This window comes from Octopus bimaculoides, chromosome 14 (genome assembly GCF_046866305.1).
Source record: "Octopus bimaculoides isolate indiv1 chromosome 14, ASM4686630v1, whole genome shotgun sequence".
Taxonomy (NCBI): Eukaryota; Metazoa; Mollusca; class Cephalopoda; order Octopoda; family Octopodidae; genus Octopus; species Octopus bimaculoides.
In genome coordinates, this window is record NC_142941.1 from 30,443,274 (window position 1) to 30,465,967 (window position 22,694).

Sequence of the window (22,694 nt, forward strand, 5' to 3'; positions counted from 1 at the left end):
TCCCTTTGCATGGCAATTACGTAGGATATGTTCTTTGTTTTAACAGCCATCTTTTCGCTCCTAAATGTCTTATATTTGCTATTCAAGAAAAGCAAATCTTTTCCCATGATAAAAATGTTTATTAAAATGCTTTCTGTTCATTTTTATTATGTAGCCTTTAACTTTGATGCACAGTATCATATATTCTTTATCGGAATTGACACAGATGTAATAAGCAAAGAGCAAGATATTGGTGAGTTCCTAATAAATATCAATATAAAATTTATTCTATGATTCTAAGCTGTTATAACATTTTACTCCTATTTAAGGATCACGAATCTCTTAATTGCATAACTCCTAACACCAAAATGACGTGGGTTCCTATGGTTCTTTCTTAATTGGTAATATTTATTGCATACAATTTTTGGCATATTTTGTCGTACGCTATTATACACATATATTCAGATAGTGTCTACAACTTAGTTAGTAAGGAAGTCATAACAATCACTTCAAGCCAGAGTGAATTTGGGAGTAGTGGTGACCAAGGAGTAGTGGTAACCAACAATGAATATGTTCTACCGACATAATCATTGTTCAAATGTAGTAGGCTGGTTGGGGGTCGTGAAATTCATCTCCAACTCAACCAAGCAACATACTCTCTGGCTGAATGAGATTAAAAATACTTTGTTCGTTACTTTAAGTACATTAACTCCCGTTTTACTATATTTATTGATTAGTCCCTTTGCATGGCAATTACGTAGGATATGTGTTTGTCTTAACGGCCATCTTTTCGCTCCTAAGTGTCTTATATTTGCTATACATATTATGGCGCCGTCAACGTCGGACGTGCAGGTGTAGAGAACTATTTAAAAAGTCCGTTTTGAACGTGTTCCTATAGAAATATGCCGACTTCCCCAGCCTAAATCAGTTACTGGTTTATTTCTCCAATTATTAATAAGAGAAACACCTTTTACTCACCAATGTAATGTTATCCTGAAAAGATTTTAAAATATACATCTGCACCGTTGTACTGTAGGGGAAATCCACTTTATAGATATCAAAATCCGCAAAATCCTGACAACAACTGAGAATTTCCACAGAAACAGTGATGTTGACAGGTTCTACCTAAGAAGAAATGAATGTGGTAGAGGCCTGAGATCAGTGCAGACGGCCTTCGATTGCCGTATGGTATCACTCAGGCAGCAACTGCTAAACAACAGCAGCAAAAATAAATATGTAAATGCAGTGCTGAAAAGTAAAGTGAGCCACGTTGTATGAGCTGGCAGTGAGCTCCTCAAGAAGCACTCTCTTCCTGATGAGCTTCTAAACAGCCCCCAAACAGCTGGGCTCTCTTACCCCAGAGAAGACCGGATGAAAAGCACTCAACATAAAGACTATACATGAGTATGTTGCCCGGAAGCACACAAGACCACCACATCAAATCACACTTTGAAGCGTTTGCAACAGGAAATTTCCACAAAGTACCTGGTGAACAAGAAAGATAGTGACGTTCTTGTAATCCCAAGGTGCAACCTCATGTGTAGGCTATGTCATGTTTCTGTGAAAGACATCACGCATGTGACTAGCAGCTATCCTAAATTGTCGCCATGGTATCACCTCCCTATGCGGTGCTAAACAATTTACAATGGCATCTGCAAAAAAAGAATGTCCTGAAAGAAACTTTAAAAATCCCACTGTTATGGAATACATCCATAAACAGTAACTCAAGGAATACTGGTGGAATATTCCCATCAAAACTTCTGTCAAATGTAAACATAAGAGGCCGGCTATTGTTGTTTGGGACAGAGGGGCAAAGGTATGTACCATCATAGAAGTCATCTGCCCTGCAAATATAAATATCTCTTTGAAAATCAAAGAAAAAGAGGATATCTATGGACAACTGCTTCGAAACCCTCAGCTTCTATATCCAGACTATGAATTCATATTCATACCAATAAGATTTGGGGTACTGGGTTTTGTTAGTAAATGCTTAAATGAGAATCTGGATAAACTGGGATTTTCAGAAAGAGAAATCGACCTGCTAATTCGTACATTACAAGTGCAATCTGTGAGCAGAACAGCAAAAATATGCAAGACTTTTCTCAAGTTCCAAATGTAAATTTGTCTGTGTTAACTACATTCCAAATATGGAGCCTTGTATCTTTGTTGGAAACCGGCACACTCCTCAGCAGAAGATTTGTAATAATTAAAAAGTAGAAGAGATATACATGCATGCGTGTGTGTGTGTGTGTGTTTCCATTGATTAACCATGAAGAGACAAATTACATACCTCAATTTGTAAATGTAGAGTATTCTTTAAACGTTATAACCGAAACGCTTTAAGTTGCTTGTATTCTAAACTTCACATTTCCGTTCTTTTACCTGACGTCTGGGCCTGTTTTATCTTGAATTATCTGAAATTTGAATCTATTTTGAAATATTTTCAAAATGTATCGAGAAAACGCTTATCATTATGTTTTAAAAAAAGATTTTGCGAGTGATGTGTAAAAGTGGCTGTTCAAGTTTTCGCTTTTGATACTTCATGATACTAAGCATGAGTGATACTTAGCTTCATGCATACAAAATACTAACAACTCTGTCCTTTTGTTCAAACCGATATTTCCTTGAAACAAAATTTTAATTATTCGCTCAAATGTCACACTGCACTTTTTAGCTGAAGCTGCCTTTCATATTTGGTTGTGTCTCATCTACATTCAATGAGGTATTTTGAATTATTGAGAAAACTTTCCTCGAGTAAGAAACGTAATTTTCGACAAAGTTGTAGCGCTCTTTGTAGGAGCTGACAAATAAAATCGATTTTTGAATGTCAATTTACTTACCCCAGTGTATTCTTTAGGTTCATCTTTGTTGTTTCTTTCTACTTTAGTTTTCTCTACTATCAACTTTTCCTAACAGTTACCATTTAGTAGGCAATTCTCACCTGTTCTGAGGTTGCAGTTCTGAGGCTGCCTGTTTCATTCAATCTTGCAGCATTATAACTTCTGATATAACAACAGTAATTTCAATTAACTGAATAACTAATATTAATACAGTTCCTATTTAATATCTTCTTATACTTATGTTCCTAGAGAAAATAATCATCTATGAAATATTTACTGCTAAATTAAATACTGAGTCGTAGCAGAAAATATTTATTTTCTTATTCCTCTTCTAATACATATGCTAGAAAGGACAGATATATACATTATACCAAAAGTCAGCAGCTTACTCTGAATATAACCCTCGGGGAACAGCTCAGCACATGCAAAGTTCAGAATAGGCTGCCAACTTTTGACATAATAAACACTCATACATATATGTGTATGTATGTATGTATGTATGGATGGATGGATGGATGGATGGATGGATGTGCAAATTTGGATGTTTTATGTATGTACTCTCATGCATATAGTCGATTATCTAGACATGCTCATATATATTTAAATGATAAACTTCTGGAAAGTTTTACAGATTTTTACAGTTCCAGTGATGAATTGGATCTGTAGTCTTCGAATTAGCTTTCTCCTTTCTAGTTTTGAGAAGCCTAATTTCTCAAGATTGGTATTTAGTCCGTGTTACATATCCCAGGTCCCGATAGTTATAGATATAAACCTGAAATTGTAATCCTGATAGAGTAACTGCAGATTTCTCAATAGTTCAGCATAAGTGTTCTCTTTTTCACTGATCTTCAGCTTTATGTTAACATCCGCTGGGCAGTTAATTTCCACAACTGTGCACAGTTTCTCTTCTCTATCCCAAATCATTATATCAGGTCTGATGTACTTACACTTTATTGAGGTCTTCACTGGTACATTCAACCAGTATTCTTTTTCATTATGAGTAGCTATGGTTTCTACCATACTGTGGATTCTTAGTCATTTGTCCTCGGAATTATCCTTCCGACGGATTTCACTATATAGTGTTCTAACTACGTCATATCTCATCGGTAGATAATACCGTGATGACATTTTCGGACAACTGCTTATGATGTGGATGATATCGTCAGTGTGAACTCCCCAAAGTCTGCATCGGTTGTCACATTTTATGGCTTTACCTGCATCTCTATCCCTTTTGTGCATCAGGTACTTGGTTGATATTTCCTGTCCTTGGATTGCAATCGCATACCCTTCAAATGCTATCGGTCCATGATAAACTGCTTTGATGATCGATGTTACTATCATCTCTGAGCTTTCAACTAATATGTCCATGCATAGTCTTCTGCTCATATAGGCTCATCCTTTCATCTGATGATACGTTGCGGTAGAGTCGTGCAACTTCTTTGGGCATGTATTCTAGGTTATCAGACAAAGAGTGTTGCTCAAGGAGCTGCTTTCCAAGTCTTATGATGTTATCAGCCTCATGTATGCAAACATGGTCAAGGGATGCACTTCGACACTTGGTAGTTAAAAGATGTTGCCGAAGGGATATGATGTGACATTCAAGAGCATTTTGGATCAATGTTAAGCCTTTTCCGCCTTGTTTTCGTTTTAGGTAGAGGCGGTCTACATCACTCTATGTATGTATGCATGCATGTATGTATGTATGTATGCATGTATGTATGTATGTATGTATGTATGTATGTATGTATGCATGTGTGTATGTGTGCATGTGCGCGCACGCTTCACTGATGTATATCGATAAAGAATGTAAACATTCGGCAAGTAAATCGGAAAACCGATGCTTCCCGAAATAATTTTTAACAAGATTCCAGCACCTGGTCTCTTGAGTGCGTTTAGCAGAATTCCCTTTATTGCAAACGTTTGTACCAGATTCAAAACAATTTTTACTTCCGCTCACAATTTTGGGAAGACCCTAAAAACGGTCAATGCTTTGGCTCTTACACCCCTTATTGAGCAATTGAAAAAAAAATTAACTCTGGATATTCATTACAGTTGTTTCTCTTTGACAGATATCGTTATATCTGATAATATGAAAACAGTGATCAACAAAACAGTACCCTTTGAAAAAGGTGACCACCGTCTCGTAGGAGAATACAACAGTATTGTAGGAAATACTATGGTGGTAAACGGCGCTCCAAGTCATACAAATTATTCTATCAGCGTCTACGGAATGAAAGTCACTAGTAAGTATTTTGTGTTTCTTATAGTTTCTGCACTCAGTTTCACTCTGTCAACATCACCACTGGTAGCTATGACAGTGTAGTCAAGATGCCTCTCCAATTTACTTTTGTCAATATTTATAAAATTGTTGGGAATATTTTTTTTAACTTGCTGATCTATGATCAAAAGGCGTTTTAGCTGTAACTATAACATCCGATTTTTTTCAGATACAATACATCAAGGTGTGCATAATTATAATTCAACATGTTATTCTATTTTGACGGTACTGCATGAGTCGCATGAGATTTGGCTGCTGTTTCTTTGAGATCGAGAGACTATATAAAGGTTACCTCATTTTATGGTATTTTACGTTACTATCGTTTTGTCAGAAATGTTGTTGTGGAGCCTCAGAGCCTTATAGGGCAACCCTGGGATATATCAAAACCGTCCAAATGACAAATGCCATCCATGGATCCATCTTTTAAGTTATAACCTGTCCCCTTGGAGCCGAGAACCACGATGCACAAAATAACTTGAATGATTAATCAGAAGGAATACGATTTAAATATTGCTTTTCGATCAATCGCGGTTTTTTTCTTTTCCTAATTTTTTCTTTCTTTTGTAGCTTAGTCAGAGGGAAAAAATAGCGCCTCTAACTTTTTTGCCGGAGATCCGTGAATGGTGGGAAGAAGTTAACCTCAGAGTAGAGATCTGACCTAAATGTTTACAAAAGAGTAGGCTTCACTAAAGGCACTCAAGTAACCAACTATTGGTCTTAAGCTCTTTAGTTGTCCCTTAAACTAGATAACGGATTAAGCCTACCACCCAAGATCGCTCAGACACATTTCCACTGTTTCCATCCACCAAATTTCACTCAAGAGATTTTGGCCAACCTGAGACCATGGCAGCACACACTTATCCAAAGTGCCATACAGTGAAATCGAAATTTAAAATCACGTAGTTGCGAAGAAAACATTTTAACCACACAACCTTGCTTGTATCATATGAGAAGTTCGTGGCGTTTTAAAAATTTATAAGCAACAGGAAAAATAGAAATCTGACGCTTCGAAACGGATTCCTTGCCTGAGAAAAGAAAATGAGAAATTTCAGTTAGAGGTTTAGATGATAGTGAAGATATATAAGGACAGGATAATGCTGATGAGAGAGGGGTAATGGTAAGAAGTGCTTGTAGGATATGTATAATAAAAAAAAGGTTTAAATTCTTCTCAATGACTATGTGGTTAAGAAGCTTGCTTTACAACCACGTGACTTTGGGTTCACAACGTGGCACGACACATTGGGCAAGTATCTCCTACCATAGCCCCGGGTAGACCAATGCCTTGTTAGTGAATTTGTTAGACGGAAACTGTGTAGAAGACCGTCATATATATATATATATATATATATATATATATATATATATATATATACATACATAAACACACATGGCTGTGTGGTAAGTAGCTTGCTTACCACCTAAATAGTTCCAGGTTCAGTTCCATTGCGTGGCAACTTGGGCGAGTGTCTTCTACTTTAGCCTCGGACCGACCAAAGCCTTGTGAGTGGATTTGGTAGTCGGAAACTGAAAGAAGCCTGTCGCATATATATGTGTGTGTGTCTGTGTTTGCTTGTTGGTCTGTCCCCACCCCAGTCACTTGACAATCGATGTTGGTGTGTTACGTCCCCGTAACTTAGCGGTTCGGCAAAGAAGCCGATAAAATAAGTACTAGGTTTGCAAAGAATAAGTCCCGGGATTGATTTCTTCGACTAAAGGTGGTGCTCCAGCATGATCGCAGTCAAATTACTAAAGCAAATAAAAGAATAAAAGAATATATAATATACATATATATATATATATATGATATAATATTATATATATATATATATATATATATATATATATATATATATATATATATATATATATATATATATATATATATATATATATAGGAGTGGCTGTGTGATAAGTAGCTTGCTTACCAACCACATGGTTCCGGGTTCAGTCCCACTGCGTGACACCTTGAGAAAGTGTCTTCTACTATAGCCTTGGGTCAACCAAAGCCTTGTGAGTGGATTTGGTAGACGGAAACTGAAAAAAGCCAGTCGTATATATGTATATATATATATATATATATATATATATATATATATATATGTATGTATGTATGTGTGTGTATATGTTTATGTGTCTGTGTTTGTAACCCCCCCCCCCCCAACATTGCTTGACAAAAGAGACCGATAGAATAAGTACTAGGCTTCCAAAGAATAAGTCCTGGGGTCAATTTGCTCGATTAAAAGCGGTGCTCCAGCATGACTGAAACAAGTAAAAGAGTAAAAGAGTAATATATATATATATATATATATATATATATATATATATATATATATAAGGCAAGGAAGAAAATGGAGAAGCGATTCAGTTGACAAACATCAGTAAGATTTATTTATCATAATCATAGGAATAAATAAATAAATAAATAAATAAATAAATACAACTCCACTCTTACAGCTGTTGCTACTTCAGCGATCCAGTATGCTACAGTTGACATATACAAAAATTGAACTCCAAAGCTTGTATCTATTTATTCCTATGATTATAGTAAATAAATCTTGCTGATGTTTGTCAATTGAATCTCTTCTCCATTTTCTTTTTTGCCTTATATAAATTCTGGATAAACTTTTGTTTACCTCCACTTGTACCTATTATTCAATTGTACTATTGCCTTGCAACAGTAAGTTTTGAATATAAATAGGTATCCCTCCAGTAGTATATTGGATATTTATTATCCCTTAGATGGTTGTCTAACCTCTAACTCCTATATACTTAATTATATTGATAAAACGCTTGTTTATTTATTTTTGTAAGGTACTAGTTGTGAGTGAATACAACTATACATGGATAACATAAATATGCCTTTAAGATGAATACTACTGGCAAAATGGAGTTAATTAAAATAGACTCATCGCTTAAAGACATTCGTATACCTCCTAAAAGCCCTTATCTCAAGGAAGTCTTATTTAGAATTAACGAATTCAATTACAGGCTCCGCTGGAAAGTATATCATCACGAAAGGAAACTATCACAGTTGGATCACAGCATTTGTAATACTCCAATACTTCCAATACCAGCAACACAGAAAATAATGACCTTACCAATCATATCTTTAAATTAAAAAAAACACCACCACCTAACAAGGACCGCGATACGTTTTGAGCAAGAATTATGGAATATTATTAAAAGCATTATATTTAAGAACTACCCCCCTCAGACAAAACCTGTACCAGAGGAAGCTTAAAATCCTGATTGGTGATCTTGATACAAAAAAATGGAATTCTAACACACTCTGACAAAACTAAGAACATCTACACCATTGACCCTAATACCTACCATGAATTCATCCAAAGGGAAATTACTAAAAAGTATAAGATAGTCCCTAATAATACGCTCAAGAAAATAAATTTAGAAGCCAAGAAAATTATGTTTGACTATGGCTTAGATGATAAGACAGAACCATTCACACCTATCAGACCCCGTATTATAATTAAGAACTATAAGGATAACTTCCTAGATAAAACGCAAGTTAGATTAATATGTCCCAATAAATCAGACATAGGTAAACTCAATAAGGTAATTTTAGGTAAATACTTACCAACACTAAAGAACAAAAATAAGCTACAACTATGGAATAACACCCAAAGTGCATTGGACTGGTTCTCCACTATACAAAGTAAGGATAAACATAAATTCCTGCGAATAGACATACAAAATTACTACTCTTCAATTAATCCCACTATTTTGAACAGTGCTCTTATTTTCGCTAAAAAATATATTAATTTAAGTATGAGAGAAATTAATGTTATACTTACGGCCCGTAAATCTATTATTAAATTTGATAACAAACTATGTGCAAGAAATGACACCCCTAATCTCTTTGATATTACAATGGGCTCGCCGGATTCGGCTGAGGTTACAGACTTGGTGGGAATTTACCTTTTGAATAGCATAAATAGAGAATTCCTTGAATTAGGAGGAGGTTTGTATAGAGACGACGCACTTTTTATAGTTAGAAATTATTCTAATGAGCACCTAGAACTATTGAAGAAGTGCCTATATAGATTTTTCAGTAGATTTGGTCTCTCCATTACTATAGAAAATAAAAATTACTTTATTAATTATCTGGACGAAAATTGTAATCTACATACTGGACTACATGAACCATATATGAAAAAGAACTCTAATTTAAGATATATCAATAATTTTAGTAACCATCCTCAATCAATGAAAAGAGACCTTTTGAGAAATATCAGCAAAATAATCTCCCATCTATCCGCCAATAAAGCCATCTTTAAGCATAATGAAAAATATAATGTAGCACTCAAGAATGCAGGTTATAAGGATAAAATTAAATATATTCCCTATAATAATGGAAATGTTAAGGATTCCTATGATAAGAACATTGGCAGTCATAATAAAAATAAAAATTAATTTTAAAATCCTAGAAATACACATAGATATAATAATGATAAAATAAATACCACAAGAAATCCCAAACAGATACCCGTCGTTAGCTCCACTATTGATGATAATATAGACATAATCATTGATGTGAATAATACAACTATTGGAGATAGATATAAGATCAATAATAATTATTGTTCAAATAAAAGCAAAGGGCTAACAAATAGTAATCCTAATTATGCGAACCGAGGAAATGATACGCTATGCAAATCAAAAATAGCCTGACGCATAACGTAGCTACTATCATCTCTTCCATGACTAATAAAAAAACTCAACACTTTCTACTTCAATAGAAAAAATAATAATGGTAATAACTATAATAATAATAATAATAACAGTAATATTAGCGCTAATAATAACATCAGAAATAACATATATATTTACTTAGACTGGTGGAATTGCTCTTATCTCTGTTCCTTAAAAAAATGGTAAGTCAATCTGCGTTTCATAGGGTTTTGGATAGCCCCCATCCCACATAAACCCATTTACTCGATTAAGTAGTTACTATACATTGGTAAACTACCTCTTTTCATTATTACATACACCTGCGCGCATGTGGTATGTATGTACATGCGCGCTTACGCGATTTCTATGAGAATTTTTACTTCCTTACTTGTTTACTTACTCCCCTTCGGTTTTTTCCCCCTTATTTAATTGTCATTCTAATAGCTCTTTTGTCTTAATAACGGTCAATTATATAGTAAGTTCCCTTTGTTTAACGGTCATTTTCATAGCATCTTTTGATTGCCTCGACAACTGACGAAACGTCGGAGCAGTTTTCCGCCTCGACATCCGAAACTTGGAGTCAGCAACCGAATAATTGTTACATATATTACAGATAAATTTCCTCTATTTACATAATATCGAGGTCTCATTCATTCTTTTGTTGTCTTATCATTACTATTAATACATATATATATATATATAATACCACATGTTTATTAAATTCCTTTCATCTCTATCCTAACCTGAAAACTCTTTGTTTTTCTATAATTGCAACTAACTTTAACTTTATTTTTAATACCACATTTGTTTATTTTACAAGTCCTCCCTGGAATATATTCATACAATCATATACATAATGATATTTATATTTATAGAAATGGATGTGTACATATGTCTGCAGACATATATGTGCATATGTTTGTAAATATGTATATGTGTGTATGTATGTATGTATATGTATATGTATGTATGTGTACATCTACGTTCATATATCTGTGCTTGTGTGTACACATATGTGTATATATATGCATATATATATATATATATATATATATATATATATATATATATATATATATATATATGTATATGAATTATATATTGGGTGTGGATATATATATGTATATATATATATATATATATATATATATATATATATATATATATATATATATATATATGTGGGTGTAATGTGTATGTGTATATACATACATACATACATATATATATATATATATATGAGTGACCGCTAGCCACTAAAGCTTTTTTTATTCTCTCCCTTTTTTCTTTTCTTTTTATTCTCTCTCTGTTTTCTCGTGTCCCTTCCCTTTCTGTTGAAGAGCGTAGGCTCGAAACGTAAAAGACTTTCTCATCTTCCCGAGCGTTAAACTAATATACCTGTTTGTTGTTTACACACCTGTCTTCGTCTTTTTTTTTCTTTGTAAATTCAAACTATGTATGTATGTATGTATGTATGTATGTATGTATGCGGATATAATGTTTGTGTGAGTATGTGTGAGTATGTGTGTAAGCGTATGTATACGTAGTGTATATATATATATATATATATATATATATATATATATATATATATATATATATATCATCATAAATATACAGGGATTAGCATTGAGTTGCTTCTCCAACATACTGAAAATTTAGAAATATCAGTCAAAGAACTACTGATTCTAAACTACAAATTTTTCTCTAAACGGTTTTTTGTTCTATGTGTGCCATAAATATCGCCATCCGTTTAGAGAAAAATTTGTAGTTTAGAATCAGTAGTTCTTTGACTGCTATTTCTAAATTTTCAGTATGTTGGAGAAGCAACTCAATGCTAATCCCTGTATATTTATGATGATAAATGGTTTTACCGATAAAGGTTTTTTCATACTGAACTACTTGGCAAAATTGTTAATTATTAATTCTATTATTAATTGACGATTCCCTGCCCTTATTCTTGTATATATATATATATATATATATATATATATATATATATATATATGGATAAAACTTTCAGAACGTTTATGCAAGCACATATATTTGTTCGTATTTATATGTATTTACGTATCTACATTTAGTGATATGTGTATGCATATAATATGCCCAACAGTTTTTTTTAATGAAAGTGTATAATACCAATTTTCCTTACATGATTACCAAATATTCATATTTTTTCGTATATCTTAATATTTTAAATATTTCTCGTATATTTTAATATTTTTCGTATATTGTGATATTTTACCAAGTATTCGTATATTTTATTACCAGGATTTATCTTAAAAGCTTATTTATTGTAACATTGAAATATTGTAAGATGCGAAAAGTTAGTAAAACCAACAGCTTTTGCACAGTTACCTCCCTTTAGCTATAATTCACATAAGAATATTTTTTCAGTTAGAAAATTATTTTAGAAGTCTTCATAACATAATAACAGATTCCTTTCCGTACACATTTATTTTTATCATTCCCTTTAGTATTTTAGACCCCTAAGACAATTTTTTTTCTTGAATTTGTTTTGTATCTTATTCATTAGTTTTAACGGACCGAATAGGACGCTATTGTTTTTAAATATTAATTGATCAATTACGTTGTAGGATGGACATTGGTCTTACCCCACTTCTGGTAGGGGTATTATGCGGACAGTCTTTTGTCAGTAAATAATAACATCACAATTTATACCCAAATTATTTCTTTATTGATATAATTACATAATGATTTCCCAACTCTGTTTACCATAACTAAATTTTATTACTATTCCATTACATAGATTTTAGTTTCTAACTCATGACCCCTGCTATAAGGATCATCCCATCTACCCAACCCTGTAACGTTTATCTTTATTATCTCCTCCATCAAATTGCAATAAGATATGATCTCACGACTTCTGAATATACCCTTGGGCTTTACTTTTTTACTTTTTTAACTTTTTTTAATTTTTACCTTGTATCCTTATCATTATGGACTTACTGATTCTTTGATGAAACTTTAGAGTTCAATTTTTGTATATGTCAACTGTAGTATACCGGATCCCCGAAGTCGAAACAGCTGTAAGAGTAGAGTTTTTATTTATTCCTATGATTATAGCAAATAAATCTTACTGATGTTTGTCAATTGAATCTCTTCTCCATTTTCTTCCTTGCCTTATATAAATTCTGGATAAACTTTTGTTTACCTCCACTTGTACCTTTATTCAATTGTACTATTGCCTTGCAACAGTAAGCCTTTGAATATAAATAGGTATCCTTCGTGTAGTATATTGGATATTCATAACCCCTTAGATGGTTGTCTAACCTCTAACTCCTATATACTTAATTAATTATGTATATATATATATATATATATATATATATATATATATATATATATATATATATATATATATAGATAGATAGATAGATAGATAGTTAGATAGATAGATAGATAGATAGATAGATAGATAGATAGATAGATAGATAGATAGATAGATAGATAGATAGATAAATAGATATAGGGTTGGTCAAAATTTACCCGACAACAAATCAAAATTCCATAAATGCTGAATATTTCATTTTATTTATTCATTCCAATTATGTATGTTTAACAATTGAATGCTTCCCCCAGCATTTTACTATTTATTAGCGAAGGTCATCCGTGGTCTTCTTTCCTCAGTCAAGTACCAGAAGTCACGACCGTTTTGGGTTGTTACACTTGAGACAGTTCGATCCCCACCAAAAAAGTCTAAGCTAAGAGCATTAGAACACTTCGTAAGAAAGCTAGCGAATGTGTACGCCAACAAAGGGTAAAAACGGAGAACATGGTACACAAAAAGACAAAAAACGGAAAACATGGTACACAATTACGAATACAAACAAGAAAATAACAACAGGTGTCTTTCGACTGAGAACAAATCCAATTGAGCTGGCGTGTATGATGAGAAAGCCTAAAGGCAGGAACATAGGAGTTGGACATAACAGGTGTTGGGGATCGGCAGTGAGGCCAAGAAAGAAAGACCATGGCTGGCCAGACACCGGTCACGTGGAAGGAGGAGAGTGGGGAAGGGGCAGCGGGATTGAAGGATTAGAAAAAAATCAGAGACAAAGAGAAAGGTACAGGGGAGATAAACGAGTGGGAAATAGTGGAAAGAGAGGGCCAAGAAATGTGAGAGAGGGGGAAACGAGAAAAAGAAAAAGGGAAGAAAGTAAGAGGGGGGCTAAAAGACAGAGTATTGCTATATATATATATATATATATATATATATATATATATATATATATATATATATATATATATATGTGTGTGTGTGTGTGTGTGTGTGTGTGTGTGTGTGTGTGTGTGTGTTCAATAGATATATATGTATATATACACACAGAGAGATGCATGTATGTGTGTGTGTGTGTCTTTGAGCTTGTGTTTGTCTTCCACCATCGCTTGACAACCGGCATCGGTTCGGCAAAGGAGATCAATGGAATGAGCACCAGATTTTAAAAATAAGCACTTGTGTCAATTTGTCTGATAAAACCTTTCACGGCAATGCCTCAGTATAGCCGCAGCCCAATGATTGAAACATGTAAAAGATACCAGCTTAAGTCTCTCAGCTGCAAAAAGAAATTCTCTCGTGCAATGGATTAGTTCCAAAATATCACTCCTATCCCACTGCACATGAACTTATCCAAACTCACCAGCCTCGAGTTCAGTTTTGCGACTCAGAGTATGCTTTCTATAATCTAGCATTGTCTGTGCAACATACACTAAATGACTATGTTTTAACAGCTCACTTTGACCTAATCGCTATTATTAACTTCCACACTGCTCCCTATTGTTTTTATATTAAAGGATCATTTACCATTTACTATTTCTTTCTCATAGGTCTGACGGTTACGTTACACGAATCTCCACATACACAAGTTATATGTTATATATTTAGTGACAAAAATGAGACGCTCAATACCACAATGTCGCTAAAAGAAACCTTTATAGTTCCTGATGTGGATAGAGGCAAGGATGTCGTATTCACTTTAGAAGAGGAGATATGTCCCAATATCACAGTAAGTTCATATAGATGCAAGTGAGTATGTATACATGCATACAGTTAATGAAGGTTATTTACATTATTTACATTCGACGGATATCTGTCCTCATCTTGTTTGTTGTTAACACAACGTTTCGGTTGATATACCCTCCAACCTTCTTCGGGTGTCTTGGGAAAATTTCGATCCTGAGTTCTCATTCCCAAGGTATTTTTCTATGTTATTATTTTTATTATTAATATTATTGTTCAGGCCACTGCTTGGATTCGAACTCGAATTTTAGGGCTTATAAATCTAATATTTTTCTATCCTTCCTTAATACCGGTTCCCATATGCTGTTCATATCTGCACTTGGTCTGCTTAGGAGGTTGTGTCCTAGCGTATGTGCTACTTCTTTCAGTTTTCGTATTTTCCAGTGGTGTTCTCTGTCTATTATTTTAACTTCATCCCACAGTGGGAGGTGGTCTCCATTTTTCCACTCAGGATCAGCTATACCCGATTTATCAATATCCCTTTGTGTCACAGCTTTGCGGTGTTCCTCTACCCTTATTTTGAGCGGGGCGACATGTTTCGCTTTTGTATAACATACCACAGCTGCATAGCATGAAGTACACGCAGTTCTTAGTCATATTCTCTTCTATTGGTGGTTTTACTCGAAGGAAATATTTTCGAAGTGTTGTATTATTCTTGAATACTGTCCTGATGTCATATGGGCCGCATATCTTTTGTATATTTTCGGAGAGGCCTTTCACATAGAGTAGACAGACTATGGACAGTTTCTTGGTCTCATCCTCTCTCTTCTTTATAATTGTAGTGGATGGTATACTTTTGGGGTAGTTGTTGCTGAACAGATCGTTATTGAGCTTGATCATTTCTTCGTGGTGTGTATCACGATCGCTACTTATATTCTTTGCCCGATGTTTTAGGTCTTTTTGCACTGTATGGATGGTGGGAATTGAAGTTGAGGTATCGTCCAGTAAAGGTTGGCTTGCAGTATACGGATGTCCTGAATCCATACTTGGTACGTGTTATTAATACGTCCAGGAATGCCAGCTGATTGTCTTTTTTCCTTTTCCATTGTGAACTGTGTGGATGGCTTTATTGAGTTCACATGATCTGACAGTACTTGGACATATTCCTGGTGAGGCCAGAGTATAAAGGTGTCATCAACATATCGCAGCCATAGGGTTGGTTTTAGTGGTGATGATCCTAAAGCCAAATTCTCAAAGTATTTCATGTATATATTGGCTTTTACCGGTGATAATGGTGAGCCCATAGCTGAACCCACTTCTTGTCGATATATATCAGTGTTCATACTGAAGTAGGTAGTTCTACACAGAAGGTCAACATTTCCATCAAGTTTCTTATTGGCATACTAGTGCGTTCTTTTAGATGGGTGTCTGTCACTAGTTTTTCTTGTATCACTGATAGTGGTTCACCACTTGGGACTTTGGTGAACAGGCTTATCACATCTGGACTCACCATCTGGTTGGATTCAATAGGGGTATCCTTAATCAATTCTGGGTGCAATATTCAATACGATGTTGACTTTCCTGCTAACGGACTGATTATATCCACAGGGAAGCGGCTCAGTGGATGACATGCTGAACCTCTACAGCTGACTATAGGTCTTAATGGAATACCATCCTTGTGAATCTTAGGGAGACTGGACATGTGCGGTAGTTTACGGTGGTGTTGAGTCAGTTGTCTGTACTTCATTGGTGTAAAGTGATCCTTGTTCTTGATCAAGGTCTGTGACAACTTCTCTGTTTTCAGAGTTGGGTCTTTATTTTCTTTGCTGTTGCTACCATCACTTATAAGACTTGCCAACTTTTCAGAGTAGTTAGACTTGTTCATCACTACTGTAGCATTTCCCTTGTCTGCTGGAAGTATTATGATGGAATTGTCACTTGGTAGTCTTTTGATAGCGAACTTTTCTTCCTTAGTGATGTTTGGTTTAGGAGGTTTCGCTTTTTCTTGTACCTGTCTCACTTTCCACCTTAGTTCATCTCCCTGAGCTTTTGGTATCTTTACGGCTATCTCTTCAATAGGGGCTATTATGTCCAAGTATGGAATACGCTTGATGGTTGTCGCAAAGTTGAGACCTTTGTTCAGTACTGCTTCTTCAGAGCTTTCTAGGTGTCAGCTACTTACATTAATTACTGCTTTCACAGGTGGGTAACGGATTTCAGTTTTCATTCTCTGACCTTTGAGTTTCATAAACCTCTTAATCTGGCGTGTCTTCACCATTCAAATTCTTTCATATACGACTTTTCCAGATTTTGTTGGATTCTCTTTTTATCATCATCTCTGGTTATTTTTCTATGTAATGAAGATAACCTCTCTTTGATTTCGTTATTTAATTGATGCTTTTTTCTAACGGTTGTAATAGATCCTCTCACGGACGAGGGCATATCCAGCCCTCTCCGCTACTCTTTTAGCTTTACGTAAATCGACTGGTGTCATTATATTTAAGTCAGGTGGTATTAGCTTTGAGTCTCTACATCTACATAAGAAAGTTAGATGGTTTGAAAGACGAGCTAGTTTTTGATGGAGTTTCTCTATATGTCTCCATTGAAGTTTAATGTCAGCTCCGTACCGATTAGATAATACAGTTATGTACATTATTTAGATTATTTACATTCGACGGATATCGAATGTAGGTTATATACAGTTAATGTTGTTAACTATATTTATAATTAATGTAGGTATTCGGGTGAAGAGCGTTGTTTAGTCTAGCGTTCACTCAACGGCCAGTGCTACAGAAAGACCGTCACATATGAGATGGAGGTGAAGTCAAATGATGTTAAAATATCTCAGTAGACATACGGATGTGTTAAAATATGTGCGTGTGACAGAGAGTCCCTTGAGGATCAGATTTAACAACTACGAGTCCGCTTTTAATATCCCGGAAAGGGAAATGTCACAACCCAAGTTAGGCTTATATAGTCGTTAAAAGAAAAAGCCACGCATTACAAGGTAAAGTGAAGTCCTGGAATTCTGGGGAGGTGCGAACCTTACTTCGATAACAGTTGGAGGTGCAGGGTATGTTTGGGGAAGAAAAGAATTTTACTAAAGAACTCTCTTCACCTAGGTACACACCTAATCTGTAAAAGCGAAATTTTTCGATCCTACCCACATAAAAGAAAATTTGTACCTGGATGCTGGTGGACTGCACCGTGATTATAAACATTAAAGCTTCCACCATCACTACTTCCTTTTACTGTGGTTTGGGTGTATAAAACACATGCATCCATATACACGTCCATACATTAAGATTGGACACCTACCGCATCTCCTTTTCCGGCCTCTCCCCTACACTGATTAACATCATGCTAGCGGCACTCAGACTCTATCCTCTGTCTGCTGGCAGTTACCTCTTACACTGTGAAGACATTCCGACACTTGTGCAAGGGGTATAACTCTAGATGAATTTCCCCACTGAACAACTGCGGGCTCCCTCCATTTTTTCACAGCACTAACAAACCAGATGTAACAATTCCTGACTTCAAGTAACAGAAAGTTGTCCCCATATTTTCCATACTAGCCCTTTTGATGAGCGCTGGGTATATATATATATATATATATATATATATATATATATATATATATAACATACGATGGATAATTGTCAGCTCATTACAGGTGTTTCTTACGTACCTTTTTAATAGAAGAATGACAACGATACGCCATTACAAAAACCGTAATGTTTTCATTCTTCTATTAAAAAGATACGTAAGAAACAGCTGTAACGATCTGACAATTATCCATCGTATGTTATTATTCATTTGATTATAATACACAAAGGGAATTTACGACTTGTCAGACACCCTAGAGTATACCATCAACGCATTATTCAAAGTAACGCGTGATTTGGACCAGCCCCTAGGCGCTAAATAGTCATAGGGTTGGTTTTCTCTGTGTACACAACTGGAATATCCTATTTGATACTTACCAACCATAGGCCAGAACCACAGGTTTATTCAACCCTAACTGGTGCATATCTTTTCAAGTACCTGATTCTACCTGATTACTATATCCTCTCTCTTTACTCTTTACTCTTTTACTTGTTTCAGTCATTTGACTGCGGCCATGCTGGAGCACCGCCTTTAGTCGAGCAAATCAACCCCGGGACTTATCCTTTGTAAGCCCAGTATTTATTCTATCGGTCTCTTTTGCCGAACCGCTAAGTGACGGGGACATAAACACACCAGCATCGGTTGTCAAGCAATGCTAGAGGGACATACACAAACACACAAACACACAAACACACACACACATATATATTTATACATATATACGACGGGCTTCTTTCAGTTTCCGTCTACCAAATCCACTCACAAGGTTTTGGTCGGCCCGATGCTATAGTAGAAGACACTTGCCCAAGGTGCCACGCAGTGGGACTGAACTTGAAACCATGTGGTTGATAAGCAGGCTACTTACCACACAGCCATTCCTGCGCCTATATATATATATATATATATATATATATATATATATATATATATATATATATATATATATATATATATATATATATATATATATATATATATATATATATATATATATATATATATATATATATATATATATATATATATATATATATATATATATATATATATATATATATATATATATATATATATATATATATATATATATATATATATATATATATATATATATATATATATATATATACACACACACACATATGCATATATGTATATATTTTTTTATTCTTCAATTTGTTTCAGTCACTTGACTGCGGCTATACTGGAGTACCGCCTTTAGTCCAACAAATCGGCCCCAGGACTTACTCTTTGTAAGCCTAGTACTTATTCCATCGGTTTCTTTTGCCGAACCACTATGTTACGGGGACGTAAACACACCACCATCGGTTGTCAAGCGATGGTGGGGTCAAATGCGCAAGCACACACACACGCACATACACACACACATTTATACGACGGGCTTCTTTCAGTTTCCATCTACCAAATCCACTCACAAGGCTTTGGTCGGCCTGAGGCTATAGTAGAAAACACTTGCCCAAGGTGCTACGCAGTGGGTCTGAACTCTGAACCATGATGTCGGTAAGCAAGCTACTTACCACACAGTCACTCATATATATATATATATATATATAGTAAATACCCCCTCCCCCCCAAAAAAAACACAGAACAAATACAAGAAAGATCAACAATGCGAGGACGTCGTACATGCAAAGTATTAGCAGACGCTCGGGGAAGGAAAGAAATATATAATCTTTTATTCTTTTCTGTGTTTCACCCCAAAGCCTGTGGCCATGGTGAGGCACCGCCAACATTAACACTTTTTCAGTGGCTATTCTTTTGTGATTGGCTTTGGGGGAGGGCAGTAGTTCGATATTACCACCCTGTTTTGAGTTTCTTCCCGTGATGTATGTTTATCTGGGACTGTGAACAGCTGGAGGTCAAATTGTTTCTTGAATCCATCTGCCCCTACGCCATGTTTTGGCAAACTATTAAGCTATTTTGGCAAGATATTAAGCAGCTGTGAGCCTTTGAATCCCATTCTATTGCATAACATGTTCCTCATTCTAGATGAGATGGGTAGGATATTTGGAACGGTGCAGTGATGTCCAGTTCGGGGTGGGGGGTATAACTTTAGATGTCAAAATTTGGTGCCAACCCTTCTAGGATCTTACATATGTATTTCACTGCATGTCTCTGTCGTCTTCGATGCATATAAATATGTAGAAACAGAGAGAGAGAGAGAGAGAGAGAGAGAGAGAGAGAGAGAGAGAGAGACACACACAGAGACAGACAGACAGACAGACAGACAGAGACAGAGACAGACAGAAGCAGTGACTGAGGGAGAGTGACAGACCGATAGGAGACAGACAGACAGAGGGAGAGAGACAGGCCGAGGAAGAGAGACAGGCCGAGGGAGAGAGGCAAGCAGGCAGGCAGATGCTCAAATAAATACATATATGCACATACAGGTGCGTATGTGTGTACAATTTTCCGTCTAGTTTTCAGCTACCAAATTCCACTTACAAAGTTTGGAACAACTCAAGCATTAGTGAAAGATGTTCACTCAAAATGTCATAAATTGTAGTTGAATCCGGGACTGGGTGGTTTGAAAGCAAATTTCTTAACCACACAGCCAGATCTATACCTATTCAAGTTTTACTTAAACTTTTTGGTGACATATACATATACTTTGTATAGAAGAATTACACAATACTGCATATAATGCATGTTATATATGGACATACCGATAAATATACTTGGATTTAACAGAAGTTTTAATTACAATGTTCTACTGAAACTTCTTAAAAGTTACTTACGGTAGACTCATTTCATTGCCTTCTAGATGGATTTAACAGTGTCAAATGAAATAAATGGTTACACCATAACAGAGCAAATTCAGAGCCGATCCTCTTGTAATTTAAAGATAAACAGAAGTAAGTGTAATCTATTCTTCTTTTCTCTTTGTCTTATTTTCTTTGTACAGAAGTTCAAATGTATATGTAAGCATGTATGATGTATGTATGAATATGCGTGTGTGTTTGTGTGCATGTGTGTCTTTTATGTGCTCGTTCGAAAACATACACACACATATATATAATATAATATAATAATATAACATAATATTATATTATATTATATCCATATACATATTGGGTCATCCCATAAATAATGCGGTTTTCAATTGCATGAACTAAAAATCAGAGGGGGACGGAATAAACTACCTGCATCAACTTGCTATAAAAGCAGATAGTAATTTTACCTTGTTCTTATTCTTAGTGCAAGTTTTGAAGAATACAGTTCAATTTTAATAGTTATTTTTTCAATGCTAGAAAGGAAGTAACAAAGGAGCACATTTGGCATATTACAATAAAGGCAACAACGCAACGGAAAGTGCGACGAATATTAATGCAGTATATGGGGATCGGACAATAAGCGTAAGACAGTGTCAACGGTGGTTCCAGAAATTCCGAGCCGGAAACTACAGCCTAGAAGACGAGCCTCGTCCTGGAAGATTTGTAGATCTCGACGAGGACGTCTTGCAAACCCTGGTGGAACAAAATCCCATCGTAACTATTGAAGAACTAGCAGGGAAGCTTGGATTTGGTCATTCAGCTATTCATCGACACCCGTGTGCCATCGAGAAAGTCAGCAAATTTCAGAGTCTAACTGTGCGCAGACAGTGAATGTGTGCCATTCCTTGCTGTCACGTCTCACGATTGAACCTTTTTTGGATAGTGACTGATGACGAGAAATGGGTTCTCTATCAAAATGTCAAGCGCCAAAGACAGTGGGTAGGAAAAGGAGAAACAGCGGCACCCCAGGCTAAGGTGTTGTTATCTGTTTGGTGGGATATATGAAAGGCTTAGTCCACTTTGAACTTTTAAACACAAACCAAACGATAACAAAGGACATCTACTGCGAGCAGCTTGAGCGGCTTAAGTCAGCGCTAGAAGAAAAACGACCATTTTTGGTTTCAAGACGAAAGGTGTTCTTCTATCAGGATAATGCTTGGCCACATACAACGAGGATGACGTTCCAAATGCTAGAGTAGTTTGAATGGGAAGCGATTTCCCACCCACCAAATTCGCCGGACATTGCTCCATCTAATTATCATTTATTCCATAGTCTTCAATTTGGACGGAAAAAATTATGAATTCTGTAGACGAGCTCAGAACAGTAATGGAGGAGTATTTTTCGTGACGGACGAGTGAATTTTGGCAGAGGGGCCTTGCAAGTCTACCAGACAGATGGAAGAGCATTGTAGAAAATGGAGAAGAGTAAATTCTAGATTAAAAAAGAACTTTGTTTATCTTGATTTTGAAAAATAAAAGAAGTATAGAAAAGCTGCATTATTTATAGGATGACCCAATATATA

At 35.3% G+C, this 22,694-nt stretch overlaps 1 protein-coding gene across 1 annotated transcript in view; it reads left to right on the plus strand.

The window, feature by feature from the left end:
- LOC106876258 (uncharacterized) overlaps positions 1–22,694 on the plus strand; it is a 102,352-nt gene that overhangs the window by 23,306 nt on the left and 56,352 nt on the right. The window contains exons 4-7 of the mRNA XM_089362622.1: positions 155–232; positions 4,889–5,062; positions 14,638–14,816; positions 21,162–21,252. Of these exons, the coding sequence (XP_089218748.1) occupies positions 155–232; positions 4,889–5,062; positions 14,638–14,816; positions 21,162–21,252 (522 nt within the window). The remainder of the gene's footprint in view (positions 1–154; positions 233–4,888; positions 5,063–14,637; positions 14,817–21,161; positions 21,253–22,694) is intronic.